The sequence below is a fragment of the Brachyhypopomus gauderio genome, chromosome 21, assembly GCF_052324685.1.
Source record: "Brachyhypopomus gauderio isolate BG-103 chromosome 21, BGAUD_0.2, whole genome shotgun sequence".
NCBI classification, from domain to species: domain Eukaryota; kingdom Metazoa; phylum Chordata; class Actinopteri; order Gymnotiformes; family Hypopomidae; genus Brachyhypopomus; species Brachyhypopomus gauderio.
The window spans coordinates 9026207-9046419 of record NC_135231.1 but is presented as its reverse complement, the minus strand read 5'-3'; the positions used below and the strand labels follow the sequence as shown (position 1 = coordinate 9046419).

Genomic DNA, 20213 nt, shown 5'->3' with positions numbered 1-20213 from the left:
GTATATACTGAGTCCAGTATGCAGTATCCAGTATGTAGTAATCTATTTCGAACACAGCCATTGATTCAGGTAGTTGATAGTGATCTGGCGCCATCTGGTGGAGCAATCACAGATTTTCAACTCATTTATTCCTTTTCAAAAGCTCCTCCTTGTAGACGCCTGCCTGTTTGAGGAAGTAAATCTTGTAAGTCTTTATTAATTCTGCGTTCAGGGGAGTTGAAAATATTATAAGAACCTCTTATAAAATCCAAACCCCCCGCTGCATCTCTTGTTTCTCCAAAAGTGGGAAATTCCAGATTGATAGGCAGTTTGGAATATGAGGATGCACTGTTAACTGAACCTGGACCTTCTACAGCAGAAGTCGTTGGGAAGAAAGAGGCCCTGGAGAACGGGGTGCTGGACCTCCACCGAAACAGATCCTTCTTCCACTGTTCATCTCTTCTTTGCATACATTCAACCACTCCTTGCTCAAGCTGGGTTAGGGATCTTTTGATCAGTTCCTCCATGGCCTCAAACCGCTGATCCATACTTTCTCTGAGCATGACTTCTCGGTTTGTTGTACTTTCACTGGCTGTCAGGAAATCCTCCTGCAAGTCCCTCATCTCAGCTTTCAAAGACTGAACTGATTGGGACAGGCCTGTTACCTCCGACTCCAGACGAGCTATGATGCTCCCTGTAGGTCTATTAGAAGGTCTCTGGGAAGTTTGTTCTTCTTCGTCACTATTGAGGTATAACTCACCAAGCAATGAACTGACCTCAGCCACAGGAGCTGGATTTCTATACGTGACACCAGGCCCAGGGACAAAGGAAGGGGACTCTGAATCACCCACCCTGTCCGAGCTAAGGACGGCTTCTGTTTGGCCCACAGGTTCTTCCAACAACAGGGGCCCAACGGAATCCATCATTATCTACTGTCTAATAAAAGTACCACAAAACACTGTACATGAACTCCACCCAAAAACCTTATTCGTTCCCCATACGAGCCACCATCTGTAACGATTTAACCAACTTGGTTGTTACTATCAATATTCTGAGAACTAATTAGGAGAGTATAAACCATGCAAGTGCCAGTACGTTACCAAGGTTGCACATGATAAGTTTTTTTTTTTTATTCAGCCCAGCCCAGCCCTCACCCCTTGCAGCAACATCTAAACACCCAGAGCCACAATGAATTTAAGCTCAGTCAAAAGTCAATGTATCGTCCTTTGAATCCAAACAACAAAAAAGAAAAAAGGAAGGAGTATATCATGTCCTCAAGGAGAAAAATCCAAAAAAACCAACCCCAGCAGCACAATGGTTCAAGCCAAAGTCCAAAAAAACAAAAAAACATGGGCCCAGCTATACAAAAATTAAAAATATCCCAAAAGGTAAAAAAAAGAAAAATTGGAATGAGCTCACCCAGTTCCTTGCAATTCCTGGCTTTCAACAAAAAAAGGGTAATCCGCTTTCTTCTTTTAAAGGGTAATCCGCTTTCTTCTTTTAAAGGGTAATCCACTTTCTTCTTTTGAAGGATAATCCAGAGGACAAGGACAAGGTTGTGAGAAGGTCGATACTCATTCGTGGCTGCGCAGCCTGCCTCCCCAGGCCTCCCTTCTTACACATTACCCTCCCCTCTTTAAGATGGCTGCCATACTTCCTTTTCCTGTCCTCACATCAGGGTTCACATTCATAATAAAAGTCTTACCCTCTAGGAACTAACAGGAAGTGATATATTCTGAAATACACCCACCCCCAATACCAAAGAAACATCAGGAAGCTACACCTCCTCCCACCACATTCCAATGAACAGTCTAGGGTACTGAAGGACTTATTCCATGGGGTCACCCATATAATCCTACCAGGAATGTAAGCGTCAATACTTAACGATAGGGATCCCATGGGTCTCCTTTATGTGGCGGTGTCACAAACTATGGGATTTAATTTTTTCTGCCTCATTTCTGAAAGGAGTCAAAACTCCCTCAGCTGGATAAAGGACCACAGTGACTGATTCTCTCCTGTGCTACTGTGTTTATTACAGAAGATCTAAAAAGTGAAAGAGAAGTTTGACTGAAGGAGCCATTACAGAGAAACAGCACAGCAGCTGTTGGAGGAAATGGCTGCTACAAACCCTCTGTCAGAAGAAGAGTTTTCATGTCCTGTGTGCTGTGACATCTTCAGGGATCCTGTTCTACTGTTGTGTAGCCACAGTGTGTGTAAAACCTGTCTGCAGCAGTTCTGGGAAAAGAAGGGATCTCAAGAATGTCCTGTTTGTAGGAGAAGATCTTCAATAGACAAACCTCCCTGTAATCTTGTCCTAAAGAACCTGTGTGAGTCTTTTCTACAGAGCAGAAGTCAGAGATCTTCAGCAGGGTCTGTGATCTGCAGTCTGCACAATGAGAAACTCAAACTCTTCTGTCTGGGGGACCAACAGCCTGTGTGTGTGGTGTGTCAGACTTCAAAGAAACACAAAAACCACGACTGCTGTCCAGTAGATGAAGCTGTGAGTGACTTTAAGGTATGAGATTACTTTTCATAATGTATCACAATCAAAATATCTACATATGCTTCTGAAATGAGTAAATTACTGTATTGTTGTGTTAGTGGGTTGTGGATCCATCTAAAGACCCACCAAATACATGTGACTCACGTGAACAAACCAGAAGAAATGCCCAATAATCAAAGTCACTCAATTAAACTCTATCAGCTTGTTGTAATAAAGTCTATGAATATTCATATTCATTCATATTCATATTCATATTCTCCAACACAGTTCGAGTTCTACATTAGACATAAGTGAGAAGGGTCCTGTGTATTTGGTGAAAGATGAAACCTGCCATTCTGATCTCTACAGTTTCACTCTCTGAGACACATTTCTACATTTACAGTGTAAACCTGCTGTAACAGACTCCTACTGATCTTAACTAAACTTTTAATTGTAGACCAAACTCAAGACCTCACTGGAGTCTCTACAGCAGCATCTGAAGGTCTTAGAGGAAGATAAACAAGTCTGTGAGAAAACAGCAGCCCACATTAAGGTGAAAGGTCACTCTGAGTTATGAATGCTGCTTTGATCACTGTCCACTTAGAGGGGGGAAATGTTCTCCACCAGCTGGTGCCAGCTCACAGATAACTGAACAAGACAAGCTCTACACACCACCCACTCTCCACCTCTACACCACCCACTCTCCCCTCTACACACCACCCACTCTCCACCTCTACACACCACCCACTCTCCACCTCTACTGGAGTGATAAGTACTGTATTTGTTATTCAACTGTAGTGAAGTGAAAGTCATAAGTATTTTTTTTAAATCAACTTAAGTAAAGTACAAATACTCAAGAACTGTACTTAAGTACAGTACTTAAGTAAATGTACTTCGTTACTGCCCACCTCTGGTCCCAACACTGTATACTGGTCCCCTCACAGCACTGAACACTGGTTAACTGGATCTGTCCAGGGATGTGATACACTGACATGTTAAATGCTCAGTCACTTTAGCCCAAATGGAAGAAAAAGGAAGTCAGAAGATATCTGACGCTTGTCTGGTTCAGTTATCTGTGAGCTGGCACCAGCTGGTGGAGAACGTTTTCTTATTTTTTGACTAACCAAAAAAGTTAATCTTGGAATATCATGGTGGTCTTTTTAAATTCTGCGTTCAGTAAATCATAAAAAATTATGAAAACCTTTTAATTGTGGTATTTACTTCTTCCTGTGGGAACACTAATCTTTATTATTTCTGCGTTTAGTTGAGTTATAAATAGCACGAGAATCTCTTAACTCTGGGATTTACTTCTTTCTGCCATATTTCTATAATGAGTCTAAACTCCCTCAGCTGGATAAATGACCACAGTGACTGATTCTCTCCTGTGCTACTGTGTTTATTACAGAAGATCTAAAAGTGTAAGTGAAGTTTGGATTGAAGGAACCATTACAGAGAAACAGCACAGCAGCTGTTGGAGGAAATGGGAAACAATAAATATTAAATGTTTAATGTTAAATGTTGAATAAATGCTCATTTGGTTAATCCAAACACACATTGTGATCACCAGTGTTGGGAACGTTACTTTAAAAAAGTAATTAGTTATAGTTACTCACTACTTGTTCAAAAAAGTAACTGAGTTAGTAACTGAATTACTCTATAATAAAAGTAACTCGTTACCAGGGAAAGTAACTATTTGCGTTACAGTAAAAAAAAAAAAGTTATATGCCAATGAATAAGGATTTTTTTGAAAAAGCAGTTTTCACAGTCAGTCGAAATTAGTAGATCAAAAAGGTGTTTAACTTTTGGTATTTATTGCACATCCACAAACCAGTGCAGGATAAAATCCTTTAAAATCCCAAATCTTTGTAAAAAAAATAAATAAAATAAGCAAAAGTAAACAGTTACACTATAAAGTGCATTTACATCTATCAAAATAAATTAAATTCTCTCAACCTGAGACAACTGGTTGGTTCACAACAGAAGTAAACTTAACAATAAAACCTCTATTCTTAATTAAATAAATCAAATAGCCAGTCTGGTAGACATTCAGGAACTTTCTTATTTTCTTAAATAATGTTTATATCGCCACCTTGAAAATGCAAATTTTTCTTCGGCTTGCTCCTGACTCGCCATTTCTGCCTCTTCTCCATTTGTGTCCGTGTCGTGTGTCACTGGCACGCGTGTGTTACTGGCACTGGCTCTGATTGGCCCACATAACGCTGCCTTAGCCAATCGCTTACTGACTTGTTAAGTTAAACAGGTGTTACACCGAGAACTGTGACCTATCGATATCTGTTACTCCTCACTAGCCTGGGCAGCGGTTACTGTTAGTATATCAATATATAGTAACGCACCGCTTTTAATGACCAGTAACGTCAACGGCATTGTAACGACAGGAAAAGTAATTAATTATATTATCCCGTTACTGACAAAATGACGCCGTTACCTAACGCCATTATTCGCAACACTGGTGATCACTCCTTTTATGAATCAGGAACAAACAGGTGTCATGAACACTCCCCTTATGAGTAAGGAACTATCTTCAGCTTCTGAATAGGAAGAAGTGAATAAGTAACTAACTTCAGCGTCGGACATCTTGGAATGTTACACAGGTCTTTATTAATTCTGCGTTCAGTGTGTCATTATGCAGTATACTCTTTTTCAGACTTCACTTTCAGTTTTCGATGTATTTGTAGGCCACGAAGTATTTGATGGAATTTTTAATTAGATCTGGACTCTTTGAAACAAATGTGTGACAGTTCCAAAGCTTTAATAATGGGTCGTACATCAGTCATAAGGAACGTCAAAAATCATTACACATTTATGCTGTTTTCTAAAAACGGGATGCGACTGATTCACCTAGAATTAGAACTAGAACTACAACTCTTGTTACGTCCCTTTTCTAGGTAAAGGCCGCATATAAGTATGTATATAACCTGTACTAATATGGATGATGGAAGAAATGTAAATCCAGGACAAAGTTATCTGCTTTATGTAGCAAGTTTACTGGCAATCGTCAGGAGTGGCAAGGCCAAAATAACAAACAACCCCCCTCGAAAAATAATATAACTAATCCTAAAACAAAAGTACAATTCTTACCTACACTGATATCAAACAAACACGAACCAACAAAACAAAAGGCACCACTCCCTACACCCAGTGTCTAAGCACAAATATATAACTTCTCCCACAGGGCTCACACAAGACTAACAGAATTCTTACCAAAGAGAGACAACACACACCAAGACACAAAGTTATACAAATCCACAAGAGCTAGCACACAATATATCAGAACAGCAGCATACACCAGTATCATACACCAGTATCACACACAAAGCCTCTCTGTCTCCTCTCAATCTCTCTCCCCCTACATCTTGGGATCTTCGTCCTCTTATTTATCTACAAGGCCTAAGTGGAGGGGCGGAGTCAGAGTGAGGTGGAGGGGCGGAGCCAGAGTGAGGTGGTAGCCAAGTCCAGGCCCGGAGGATCAGGAGGTGGATCCGGCAGCATAGGATGTAACACTCTACGTCTTGCTCAAACTTGTTTAACTGTCTTACAAAACTCCTCCACCCTGAACACGCCTGCCTGCCTGTTTAAGGAAGTAAATCTTGGAATACAATGCTGGTCTTTTTAAATTCTGCGTTCAGTACATCATTAAAAAAAATTTTCTTCCTGCCTAATTTCTGTAAGGAGTCTAAACTCCCTCAGCTGGATAAAGGACCACAGTGACTCATTCTCTCCTGTGCTACTGTGTTTATTACAGAAGATCTAAAAGTGAATGTGAAGTTTGACTGAAGGAGCCATTACAGAGAAACAGCACAGCAGCTGTTGGAGGAAATGGCTGCTACAAACCCTCTGTCAGAAGAAGAGTTTTCATGTCCTGTGTGCTGTGATGTCTTCAGGGATCCTGTTATACTGTCATGTAGCCACAGTGTGTGTAAAACCTGTCTGCAACAGTTCTGGGAAAAGAAGGGATCTCGAGAATGCCCAGTTTGTAGGAGAAGATCTTCAAAAGAATATCCTCCCATTAATCTTGCACTAAAGAACCTGTGTGAGTCTTTTCTAGAGAGCAGGAGTCAGAGAGCTTCAGCAGGGTCTGAGATCTGCAGTATGCACAATGAGAAACTCAAACTCTTCTGTCTGAAGGACCAACAGCCTGTGTGTGTGGTGTGTCAGACTTCAAAGAAACACAGAAACCACGAATGCTGTCCAGTAGATGAAGCTGTGTGTGAGTTTAAGGTATGAAATTACATTTCATAATGCAGTGGTTCCCGAATTTTTTCTTTTTTTTTAAATTCTAAATATAATTTAAAATAAATAAGGAGATGAAATAAGAGAAACAGCAATACATATGCGGCTAGGTTGCAAGCGCAGACATCACGCAGAGCACAAAGCATGTAACGGCAAGAAATATGTGTACTGTCTCTTTAAGGGAGCGAGTTGAGCGCGCGTATTGTTTTTTTTTTAGGCTTTCTGCCGTAGACCGAGTCAGACCACTGCTCTTTCATTTATTTCTGTAAGTAACGCATTAAATGAGCTTTGGACAACTCACCAGTTCATGTATGAACAGTAGTGCTGGAGCCCAGGTTTATTTTGGTCAACCAGCAAATAAACGGACTAAGTGGAATACCACCAGCGCGAGTATTAAGGTTAAACTAACTCCGAAAAACAAGCAATACAAGCATAGAATTAGACTGAATAGATCTGTTTTTATGGATCGGTCACATTGTCACCGATACCCGATCTAGAATTTTTTCAGATATTAATATCGGAATCGGTGCATCCCTAAATGACACGTGCACGTTTTACTTACAAGCTCCGCGCCCCCCCTGCAATAGCTCCGCGCCCCACCTAGGGGGCGCGCCCCCCACTTTGGGAACCACTGTATGTATCACAATTAGGGGTGGGCATAGATTAATTTTTTTAATCTAGATTAATCTCACTGAAATCTTGAATTTAATCTAGATTAATCTATATTAAAATGGCTCATATGCGTGCTACCCAAGTAATGACTAAAAGTCAGTTTTTGAGATAGGGTTTCTTAATACAGAGGGCGCATTAGACCAAGGGCTCATCTCCTGTTTCCAAAATGCATCAATGACTGCTTGAGAAAGCTGTTCTACTTTGATACTTGAAGAAAAAAAACATGCTCAATAAAATGTAGGCTACTCGTGTTCAACGGTTTATTCAGTTAAACATGAATTTGTAAGCCTACAGTAAATTAAAAGGGGTTGATAACATGTTTATTCAGCTAAACATGATATTTGAAATCTAAGCCAACATTTAGTACATTTAACCTCACGGACGTAATTTGGGGGGTACTTTTTCAAAAGCCGGTTTTGGTCCTCTGCAGTTTTAACGGTTAAAAAGAAATATTTAAATAGCGACGATTCTAGCGCTAGCACGATGCAGAAAACGACCGCTCCGAGCTCCGCTCCGGTAACACGTTCCTAAAAATGAATTTTCCACTAAGCAAACCTGGCGACTTCGTGGCTGCATCCACACGTACGATTTGTAATTCACAGGTTTGAAAACTCGTTCTCGCCCCTTCTGTGCAATTTGGTTAGGAATACAGCCGAGCTAAACTATCAAGTTGAAAGTCATCATAGTTTGCTTACCCATTTTGACCCAGTTCCCAACCCAACTTTAAGAATAGATTAACGGCGATAATTTTTATAATCGATGAGATATAATACTGAATTTGTGTCCATCTTACGTTGCCCCCCCCCCCCCCCCCCAACAACTTTCGTTCGGGGGGGCGCCGATAGTGTGTTTGCATACACCTCAGAAAGTAAGTAATTGCACCCCTGCTCCCAGTACATTTCTACATTTACAGTGTAAACCTGCTGTAACAGACTCCTACTGCTCTTAACTAAACTTTTAATTGTAGAACAAACTCAAGACCTCACTGGAGTCTCTACAGCACAATCTGAAAGTCTTAGAGGAAGATAAACAAGTCTGTGAGAAAACAGCAGTCCACATTAAGGTGAAAGGTCACTCTGAGTTATGAATGCTGCTTTGATCACTGTCCACTTACACCATAATAAAACACACACATTTGTACAGTTTATATTTCCTCATTATCTTCCATTCCAGTATCAGGCCCAGCACACAGAGAGGCAGATAAAGGAGGAGTTTGAGAAGATCCACCAGTTTCTAAGAGATGAAGAAGCAGTAAGAATAGCTGCACTGAAGGACGAAGAGGAGCAGAAGAGTCACATGATGAGGAGGAAGATTGAGGAGATGAGTGGAGAAATAGCATCTCTTTCAGATCAAATCAGAAACACAGAGAAGGAGATGGAAGCTGATGACATTCTGTTCTTACTGGTAAGAATCTCCCTCTGTCTGTATCTCTCTTCTCACTGTCTATATTAAACATATGCGCACATACAAAAAACATGTTAAATCCACCAATGTAGATGAAGAAGAATCATTATCTGGCCATCACTCTCTCTCTCTCTCTCTCTCTCTCTCTCTCTCTCTCTCTCTCTCTCTCTCTCTCTCTCTCTCTTTCTTACACACACATACACGCACAAATATTCCGACATTTAATTTTATGTGTGTGTGAAAGATGCATTTTTTCTCTCTCTCTGTACAATTGTCCCTCTGTTTCCTTCTTAGAACTTGTCGTCCACATTGAAACAGTAAGTGATTATTATTTCTGCTTCGATCTCCATATTGTGTTACACAGTTTGTGAAATAATTTTGATACATTCAGATATTGTCACGTTGAGGACCCCGGCCCCTCCCTTTTGGGCGTGTGTTTACGTTGTCCACGTGCGTCGTCTGCGTCTGTGGAACTACGTGGTGATGGTTATTGTCTTGTGATAATCTGTCTCACCTGTGACTCGTCTCGTAATCACGTGGGGCTAATGTGGTTTGTCTATTTAATGTGCGCTCGTGCAGTGTCCTGTGCTCGTCGTTGTCTAGAGTCTACACGTTTCAGTGTGAATGTTAAGTGTTCCTCGTGCGCTATTGCGCAATCTCTGTGTGGAAATAAAAGTGACGTCAGTCATATGGAGGATTCCGTGTCTCATTCTTCGCCACGACCCCATCGTCACAGAACGACGAGCCGACAAGAGACACCAATATGCCAGGCTACAAAACAAAGCCGAAGAAGGGGAAGAAGCCCAGTAAGCGGCATCACCGCTCTTGGTCCTCTTCCCCACGCCGCGAAGGTCCGCCGACTCTGGCGCAACTGAAGCAGGATCTGGAATGCTCCTACCTGCTGTGTGCGGCTCGGGAGACCGCTATTCCCGAGTTGGCCCGGGAATACCGCCAGACAGCGGTCCTAGTGTGGCGAGAAAGGCACCCCTCGCCTTCACGGGAACTCTCGCCCCTACGGGTAAGTGTCCCGGAGTCAGGGACACCACAAGAGGGCGTGTTTGGGGAGGAGATGGACTCACCTCCACACTGCGACGCCACGCCGAGGGCGGAACAGCTGGAGCAGGACCCCGTCTGCGCATTCCAGCTGGCCGCGGCACGGAATATGCAGGACTCCGAGTTGGCAGAGTAGCTCCGCGAGGGGGCGGTGCGGATTTGGCATGACAGTGACGCCCCCCTCCAGCCCGTGCCCTCTCGCCTCTGGAGGTGGGTCCCAGCGTGATTTGCGTCACTGAGACGACCCCGGAGAGCGAGTTTGGGGAGGAGGACTCTGAGGCAGAGGACTCCGAGGAGGAGGACTACCCCCCGTCTATAGGCGACACCTCTACCGTCGACTACGGTGGGGAGGAGGAGCCAGAAGACGAGGTGGAAGCCTACCCTCTGTCGCTATGCGACGCCTCCACCATCGACTACGGTGAAGAGGAGGAGGAGGAGGAGGAGTCAGAAGAAAAGGACTACCTCCCTCCGCCCGTAGGTCCCTCTCCCACCGTAGAGGACGGTGGGGAGGAGCAGGACTATTACCCTCCTTCTGAGTACGACGTGTCCACCGTGAACTACGGCCCAGAGGACTATTTCCCGTCCATGTGCTCGGGAGTATCCGAGTTCACGGAGAGCGACCCCTACACGGAGGACGAGGAAGAGAGCCTTCCCTCCTCGGTGGGAACTGTGAAGGGGCGGAAGACTCTTGGGGAGAACGCGTCTTCCAGACCTTCCAGGGCAAACACCATGGACTATTCCCGGGGTGAGAGTCCGGCAGAGTCCATGGAGGGGATCCTGGAGGGTGAGGAGGAAAGGATGGAGACCGAAGGGGATCACCCACACGGCCCGCTCGGGGCGTCCGCTAGCCGCGCTGCACTTGGCACGTCCGCCAGCCGCGCTGCGCCCAGCGAAGGGTCCGCAGCGAAGACTGGAGGAGGGCTGTCCCCCGCAGCACCTGCAGCTCCCGGTCTCTCCCCTCTCCTAGCTCTCCTCCTGGCGTGCAGCCTGGCGCCTGTTACATGTTTGTCCGTCCCTGTTGTCGTGTTTGTTCCGGTATGTTTACCTAACCCCCTTTTCCCGTTCGTGCCTATGTGTGTGAATGTACCTGTGTGTGTATTCGTGTCTGTTCCGTTTAATGTGTCTAATGTCTTCTCCCCGGTCTTCCCAGGGAGGTGGTTCTAGGTGGTTTGTGGCGGACGCTTTGCCAAGGGCGGTCACCTCCCAGACGCAGGACTGAGCGCATCGGATCCGCCCATCGTCGTGGGTTCGGGGCACTCGGTCCTGTTGGCACCCCGGGACGGGTAGTGCCCTTGGAGGGGGCGTCTGTCACGTTGAGGACCCTGGCCCCTCCCTTTTGGGCATGTGTTTATGTTGTCCACGTGCGACGTCTGCGTCTGTGGAACTACGTGGTGATGGTTATGTCTTGTGATAATCTGTCTCACCTGTGACTCGTCTTGTAATCACGTGGGGCTAATGTGGTTTGTCTATTTAATGTGCGCTCGCGCAGGGTCCTGTGCTCGTCGTTGTCTAGAGTCTACACGTTTCAGTGTGTATGTTAAGGAAATAAAAGAGACGTCAGTCATACGGAGGATTCCGTGTCTCATCCTTCGCCAAGACCCCATCGTCACAGATATTCATTATTTGGTGTCTATTATTTCAGAAACATGATATATGAAGACTGTATTTAAATATAAAAAATACATTGATATTGATGTGCAAAAATTGGAGAGATACATTCATTGATTTGACAAAATATATTTAACCTGTCAATTTAAATTTTTAATAATGTGCATAAGATAAATATTATATAATAATACAGGTTTATACATTACCAGAGTTCACCACACCCCAAAGGAACCTGAGAAGGTGTCAGGACCTCTGATCAATGTTGCAAAACATCTTTACAACCTGAAGTTCAGAGTCTGGGAGAGAATGCAGAAGAATCTCCAGTACTGTGAGTTTTTTTTTTTTTTTATTCATTAGAGTAATTCTGTTCTCCTCACAATTAGAACATTATAGAGAGAGAATCATTAACATTGTGTGTTTGGTAAATGAACTATTCCAGTATTAAAGGCTGTATTAGTATAAACAGTGAGGGGGACGACCAGTTGGCTGATGGTCGGTGGAGAGACAGTCAGTCCATGAGGAGATGGACCACACACACCACACACTCTCCACCTCTACACCACCCACACTCCACCTCTACACACCACCCACTCACCCCCTCTACACACCACCCACTCTCTACCTCTACACACCACCCACTCACCCCCTCTACACACCACCACATCTTTCTGTGTCTCTGTGTCTGTCCTGGGTGTTGTGTGTGTCGCCCCCTGTTGTCCTGGTGAGGGTGTTGTAGTTATGGCATGTTGGTGGGTTCCTCCCTGGAGCAGCTGTTCCTATGGTGGTCTGGACACTGTTGTTCTCGTACTCTGGTCCCGTCCTTCAGTCTGGGGACAGTCCACTGGTGTTATTCACTCTGAGAGTAGCACCCGTTGGTGAAGGGAACAGTAGTGATAGTCCCACAATCACAAGGACTCACACACACACACACACACACACACACACACACACTTATGTACACAGACAATAACAATACACACATCAGAGCCAGACAGAGTGACAGAATGAGACAGGGAGACAGAGTGCGATCAGCAAGATGGCGGCACACACTATCTAACAACTTAACTAACAAAACAAACAAGAGAAAACGACAGCAAACAAAACACAACGCCCTGGAAGCGTTAGAAGAATTCGTCGACGAGTATTACCGTCTATATTGCAGCATGAGCTCGGACAAAGGAGAAGGAAAGAAAGAAAAAAGGAAGGCAACTCCTATCTCCAAAAGACCACGTCCGACCAGCTCGACCGGAGACTCAGAGGAAACGGATTCCCCAACCCACACAGAGGTCAGTGAAATCCTCATCTCCATTGACTCCAAACTAGCAACCCTGGACGCGAGAATCTCACTTGTGGAGATCCTGCACAAAGAATTCCAGGCGCTGCGTGAAAGCCTAGAGTTCAGCCAGGAGCAGGTCGCATCACTGGCAAAAGAAAACAAAACCCTACAGTACAATATAAACACCGTCACAACCCAACTTTCACACATTACCAAAGAAAACAAGGAAATGAAAAGAACCATACTAGACTTACAAACTCGCAGCATGAGGGACAATATTGTATTTTCCGGGATCCCCGAAAATACATCCGAAAACCCGGAAAAGCTGATCACGGAGTTCATAATCTCCAAACTTAAAATCCCACCTGAAACGGCCAACACCATAACCTTTCACCGCGCACACCGCCTGGGAGGAATAAACACGCAAAACAAACGCCCCAGACCCATTGTGGCAAAAGTGGAACACTATAAACACAAACAACTCATACTCGGCAAAGGAAGAGAACTGAAAGGAACAAACTACGGCATAAATGACCAATACCCCCGTGAAATACTTGACAGATGGAAAAAATTACTCACCGTGAGAAAACAGCTGATTCAAAACGGAAAACGGGCAGTTCTCTCCGTGGATAAACTATACGTGGATGGCCAGCTATACAGAGATCAAGAAATCACTCCCTGGCTGTACTGATACGAGATGGATGACCATCAGTGAAGATACATCACAACTGACTACCTGACAGCTGACTACAAGCTCTCTTTTCTCCCTTAAACCTGATTCGATGTCTATATATATGTATAGATGTATATATGTGTATATGTATGTATGTATATATATATATATATATATATATATATATATATATATATATATATATATATATATATATATATATATATATATATATATCTACCCGCCTACATATTGGTTGATCTACATAGCTAGACATATATATATATATATATATAATGTACATAAGAATGTACATCTGAATATGTACTAATAACTATCCATCATATCATCGCACTCGTCTACACTACACCTTCCTTCATGTACAAAAGAGGAAAACGACCCTGCATTACCCTCCTTTTCCCCACCCCTATCTTTCTCTCTATCCTCTGTCTGTCCCAAATAAATTACATTCACCTAAATAGAATCATGAACATAACTATACAATTAATTACAAACTATTGGACACCTTACAACACTCCAACATGCTACAATTAAAATTAGTTACATGGAACATACATGGAATCGGCTCCCAAGAAAAAAAAACTAAAATATTTTCCTATCTCAATAGATTAAAAGCAGATATATGCCTCCTACAGGAAACTCACCTAACAGAATCAGATCAACAAAAATTGAAATCAGCAGAATACAATCACATATTTACAGCCAATTACAACTCTAAGCAAAGAGGTGTAGCCATTTTAATTCATAATAAAATTACATTCACACACAATGCTACAATCACAAACCCAGATGGACGATACATCATCATAAATATCACCATTAACAACCACACTTTTACCATTGCTAACATCTACGGACCAAACATCGACAATCCCTCTTTTTTCCATGACTTCTTCACACAAGTAACCTCAATAACTAACTCTTCAATAATAATAGGAGGCGATTTTAATACAGTTATTGATCCAACACTAGACCGGTCAGCCTATACTCAGAACACACGCAACTGGAATTCCACTGAAGTAATAAAACAATACATGCAAGATCTCGGTCTTGGTGATAGCTGGCGACAAAATCATCCAACCACCAAAGAATTCACATTTTACTCAGCAGTACATAAATCATACTCACGCATTGACTATTTTTTAATCAGTAATTCAATTCTGTCAAATATTGTACATACACAAATTCACCCTATAACAATAAGTGACCATGCTCCTGTCTCAATAATATGGAACTCAAACCAACAACACAAACAGACATTTAGATGGCGCCTTAACACATCACTTCTCAATGATCAAGAATTCGACAACTATATTAAAAAAGAGTGGACATCCTTTTTAGAAATAAATGACACTCCAGACATACCAGCATCACTTTTATGGGAAACAGGTAAAGCAGTGCTAAGAGGAAAAATAATCTCATACGCTACATTTAAAAAGAAGAAAGAAACAGAACTTGAGATAAAGTTAGAATCAAAAATTAAGGAATTAGAAAATATTACCATAAGTAACCCATCTGAAGATAAGCAAAAAGATCTTAGGAAACTTAGATACGATTTAAACGAATTGACAAAAAAAAAAAACTAAATTCCTACTACAAAGATTAAGACATGAAAACATCGAATGCTCAAATAAATCTGGAAAATATTTAGCAAATCTTATTAAGCGTAATAAAGAAAAAACATTTATTCCAACCATAAAAAACTTAGCAGGGAAAACAGTGCAGACACCTGATGAGATAAACAACACCTTTAAAGATTTTTTCAAAAAAGTATACTCATCAGACAATGAAACCAACTTAGACGAAATTAATAATTTCCTGGACCATATCAAACTACCTAAATTAACTGAAAACCAAAAACAAACACTCGAAAGACCATTATCCCTAGAAGAACTTTACAAAGCTTTAAAAGATATGCCCAACAGTAAAGCCCCAGGACCTGATGGATTCCCTGCTGAGTTTTATAAACACTTTTGGCCATCCTTATCACAACTCTTTTACAGAACAATAACAGAAATCAAACAAAATGCAAAACCTCCAACAAACATGAATACTGCAACCATCTCCCTTCACCTTAAACCAAACAAAGACCCTACCCAACCATCTAGCTACAGACCATTATCATTAATGAATACAGACACAAAAATAATCAGCAAGGCGCTAGCCAACAGAGTAGAAACAGTAATTCATAATTTAATACATCCTGATCAAACGGGTTTTCTCAAAGGTCGACACTCATCCACAAATATGCGCAGATTAGTGAACATAATAGATTACACCTCACACCAAAACATACCAACAGCAATTATAACGCTAGATGCAGAAAAAGCCTTTGACAGAGTAAACTGGAAATTCTTATTTACCACACTGTATAAAATCGGATTTGGAGAATCATTCATTAACTGGATACAGATCTTATACACTGCACCTAAGGCTACAGTCAACACCAACGGGGTAATATCACAACCTTTCACATTACACCGGGGGACCAGACAAGGATGCTCACTCTCTCCTTATCTATTCTCTATCTTTATAGAACCACTGGCAGCAGCAATACGACAAAACACAGACATTAAAGGAATCCAAACACCTAACATGGAACATAAAATCAGTCTATATGCAGACGATCAGTCTATATGCAAAACCACATATCTCAATAACAAAAACAATTAAAACAATTGAAACCTATTCAATAATATCAGAGTACTCAATTAACTGGTCAAAATCTGCAATTCTCCCAATAAATATAAATAAATGTGATAATGAACTGAAAACATTACCTATCCCAATATGTAGTAATTACATCACATATCTGGGTATAAAGATATCTCCCCAGCTGTCAGAATTGTTCAAGCTTAACTACAATCCATTAACTTAAACAATAAGTGACGATCTTCACCGCTGGACTACACTTCCTCTTTCACTTGCTGGCAGAATTGCTACGATTAAAATGACAATATTACCAAAAATCAATTATTTATTTTCAATGATTCCCATTCAGCCCCCACTCACTTGGTTTCAGACTTTAAATACCACAATAACTGATTATTATTGGAAGAATAAACCAGCTAGAATCAAACTCACAACGTTACAGAATTAGAAATCATATAGCGGTCTAGAGGGACCAAATTTCCACAATTATTACCTGGCAAATCAATTACAATATATATTAAAATGGATAAAACCTAATAGTACAGATAGATCATGGACTGATTTAGAACAAGCACTATGTAAAGATATACAAATATCCAATTTACCATTTATCAGCCAAACAATTAAACATCACCCATGTTTTTATAATACAACTGTGGCCACAACTCTGACAGCCTGGTGGAATTTTCACAAACTAACAAACTCAGCACTAACACCAACCATCCACTCACCCATCTGGAATAACCCGGACTTTACAATTAATAAAAAAACATTAAATTATCTATCATGGGCTAATAAGGGAATCACACACCTAAAACATCTGTATAACAATACCACACTGATGTCACTACCACAAATAACCCAGAATTACGGAATCGAAAGAACTCAGTTCTTACAATATCACCAGTTAAGATCACTCATCAGTTCAAAAATCAATCCAACTACTCTAGCCCTCTCTACACCAATCTCAGAACTTCTTAACATTAATACAGCAAATAAAACATTATCCAAAATATATAAAATTATATCTCAATTAAATCTTAACATGAGCCTACCGTATAAGCAATGGGAAGAAGATTTATCATCAACTTTTAATACCAACTTTTGGATACAGATATGTAATAATAACTATAGCATTATCACAAATACTAATTTACAACTAATCCAGTATAAAGTTATCCACCGAGTACACTATACCACATACAAAATGTATAAAATGGGATTCACAAACTCACCAAACTGTACACACTGTAATCAGAACACTGTTGATAATTATATCCATGCTATGTGGCACTGCACTCCAGTTAACCTGTTTTGGAATGAAGTCACTACTCATCTATCTCAAACACTAAATACCCAAATTCATCCAACACCTTCATTATGCCTACTAGGGGACATATCAACCATTAGCACAACACCACAAAACAATAGAACAATCCTAATGTCGCTAGTCATTGCCAAAAAAGTCATCCTCATGAATTGGAAAACAAAAAATAACATAAACATCAATCACTGGAAAAATCTTCTAATATATTATATCCCCCCAGATACACACTTAGAGCCTACCATAAATACAGATACAGACTTAATCTAGACACAACTAACTCAAATATTACATCACAACATAAGCAAATTCAACTGTAGCAAACAAATCACAAGTTCATGATTAAAGTACATTTCTATCTTTTTATAAGCAATATGGTATATTATATATTATTGTATTATATTATGTTATATTATAATATACTATATTGCACTATATTATACCATATACATATTATATATCTGTATAACCCCCTCTTCCTTTTGTTTCTGTCCCCCTTTACATCCCCCCTTTTCTTCTCCCTTTATACCCCCCCCCCCCCATTTAAAATGTGCTAAATTTATATATGTTTTTATGATTGAATAAACAATAAACAATAAAGTATCAATAGTCCTCTGAAGAGGGGGGGTGGTGGTGGGAAAAAAAAAAACAATACACACATCTGACATGCAGTGTGACAGTAGCACTAAATGTCACATGTGAAACTCAAATAATGAATCCAAGATATTTAGACATTTTAATTAATACAATGGATACAAGTTCAAAAGACCAAACAACAAGCACACAAGTACTGCAGGGGTGTGGGGTGAACACACAACATCACCATCACTTCCCTCTTATCAACCTACTGCAGCATTTCACAAGCAAGTAAAGAGGCTGCAGACTGTAGATGTGACCTCATCACACAAACACATGAAGAACATGATGATTCATTCTGTTCTCTCTCCTCAGACCCTGTTACTCTGGACCCCAACACTGCACATCCACACCTCTACCTGTCTGATGATCTCACTGCTGTAGACCACAGACCACAGAAATCACTGCTTCCTGATAATCCAGAGAGATTTGATGAGTATCCATGTGTCCTGGGATCTGAGGGCTTTAACTCAGGGACACACTGCTGGGATGTTGATGTTGGAGACAGTAAACACTGGGAACTGGGTGTAATTAGAGAGTCTGTATCAAGAAAAGGATTGTTTTTCTTGAATTCAGTATGGAGCGTGAGCTACTATGAAAGTAAATACTGGACACGCTGCCCAGGACAGACACGTCACTCCCTCACACCTACAGAGAAACTGCAGAGGGTCAGAGTTCAGCTGGACTGGGACAGTGGGGAAGTGACATTCACTGATCTTCTAACCAGTTCACACCTGTGCACTATCACACACACTTTTACTGACACATTATTCCCTTTATTCTTTAATAACCGGTCTTCTCCTATGAGGATCTTACCAGCAAAGGTATCAGTAAAAGTGTAAAAGCAAAGCTGATGTTGCCTTGAATGAATCTTAGTACATATAAGAATGGTTAGGGTTAAGAATATATAAGAATATATATAAGAATATATATCAGAATACTTCAAAACATGTTTATTTTTTCAAAATAATCATAACCTTACTTATCCATAGATGATGATGTATTGTTTTTAAAGAATATTTGTGGTCATTTTTTGATTCATCAGAGAGATTTACTGTACATATTACATTTGATAAATATGGTTAAATCTATTGGCTTCGAAAGCATTTATTTCGATCTGAAACTGGAGGATGAAGCTATAAATGACCAGCCTTTACCTCTATAATATTTATTTGGGAAGGCTGTTCCAGTGTTGTGTAAGTTTAGCAGCGAGCCATTGAATGGAACTATTTTAACTGGCGGAGTGTTTTTAACCAAACAGGTCGTATTTTCTCATCCTCTTTAACTCAAAATCTTTCAATAAACAGTGATAATGGAACTGTGGTATAATCGCAATAATACACTCAAGGTTCATGCTATAACGTGTAATATTGGCACTGCTGTGCTGATCTACGGGACTCGGGACACTGCAGCACTGCAGTGCCAATACTACACGTTATAGCACGAACCTTGAGTGTATTATTGCATAATTAAATATTTGATCTGTGTTTTCCTGATCTCCTCCTCTGCTGTATTGTCCCCGATTAAGTGTTTGTCAGAGTATAAGCACGATATATATCATGGATTCAGGTTGTGTAAGGCCTAATACGTAGAATAAACTACTTTTTCTATACCCAATATGTGAACTTGTTATACCAATATTGTTGTGAAGATAATAAAAGGCCTTAATTTGTATCTCGTTTGCCTCAGACCAATCGAGCCACATTACCACATGGACATTTGGTGAAGTGTTTCAGGGGTTTGAGCTTGTTTACTTGGATGTGTGGTAATAAAGAGATTTTTCTTCTGCTGAGATCACGTGTGTGATTCGTGCGTCCCGATGGGTATTCAGCTCAGCTGAATGTTTAATGAAACGAAGTTGCATACATAGCAAACATTTATTTAATTATTTTAGTTTATTCAAATATTTTTGATTTTAATTATTGCATTTAATTGTTCGAACATTGAGTTGTATTAGTCAATTTCCAAGTTGCCATTTCCATGGACACAGGGTCATGTTGTTTAACTCTCATTCTCTCTTTCTTTCTCTTTACTGCTCACTCTCATTATCTCATTATCTCTCTCTCACAATCTTTACCCCTCTCTGCCTCTCTCATGCACACACTTTTTCTTTACCATGCTTGCTCTCTCTCAAATCAAAACAAATCAAGCCTTTTACCTCTGCCTCTCTCCATCTTTCTTT

The 20213-nt window shown here is 40.9% G+C and overlaps 1 protein-coding gene across 2 annotated transcripts; it reads left to right on the top strand.

Moving 5' to 3' along the window:
- The first annotated feature begins 2918 nt into the window (after positions 1–2918).
- On the top strand, positions 2919–19823 carry LOC143484717 (E3 ubiquitin-protein ligase TRIM35-like). Of its 2 annotated transcripts, XM_076983573.1 has the most exons (7): positions 2919–3014; positions 6225–6700; positions 8352–8447; positions 8558–8788; positions 9083–9105; positions 11659–11777; positions 18347–19823. In XM_076983573.1, exons 2-7 carry the CDS (start codon positions 6299–6301, stop codon positions 18871–18873), a joined length of 1398 nt encoding a protein of 465 aa, XP_076839688.1. In that variant the 5' UTR covers positions 2919–3014; positions 6225–6298; the 3' UTR covers positions 18874–19823. The 2 variants fall into 2 exon arrangements, with proteins under 2 accessions (XP_076839688.1, XP_076839687.1); XM_076983572.1 differs by lacking the exon at positions 2919–3014 and having other exon boundaries at positions 5333–6700.
- Positions 19824–20213: the final 390 nt, after the last annotated feature.

What these genes read in the sequence shown, in the direction of transcription:
- LOC143484717 (XM_076983573.1), top strand. Translation starts at nt 6,299, where the DNA reads ATGGCTGCTACAAACCCTCTGTCAGAAGAAGAGTTTTCATGTCCTGTG. An exon ending in TTGTCGTCCACATTGAAACA is followed by an intron (nt 9,106 to 11,658) that starts GTAAGTGATTAT and finishes ATACATTACCAG; the next exon opens with AGTTCACCACACCCCAAAGG. An exon ending in GCAGAAGAATCTCCAGTACT is followed by an intron (nt 11,778 to 18,346) that starts GTGAGTTTTTTT and finishes CTCTCTCCTCAG; the next exon opens with ACCCTGTTACTCTGGACCCC.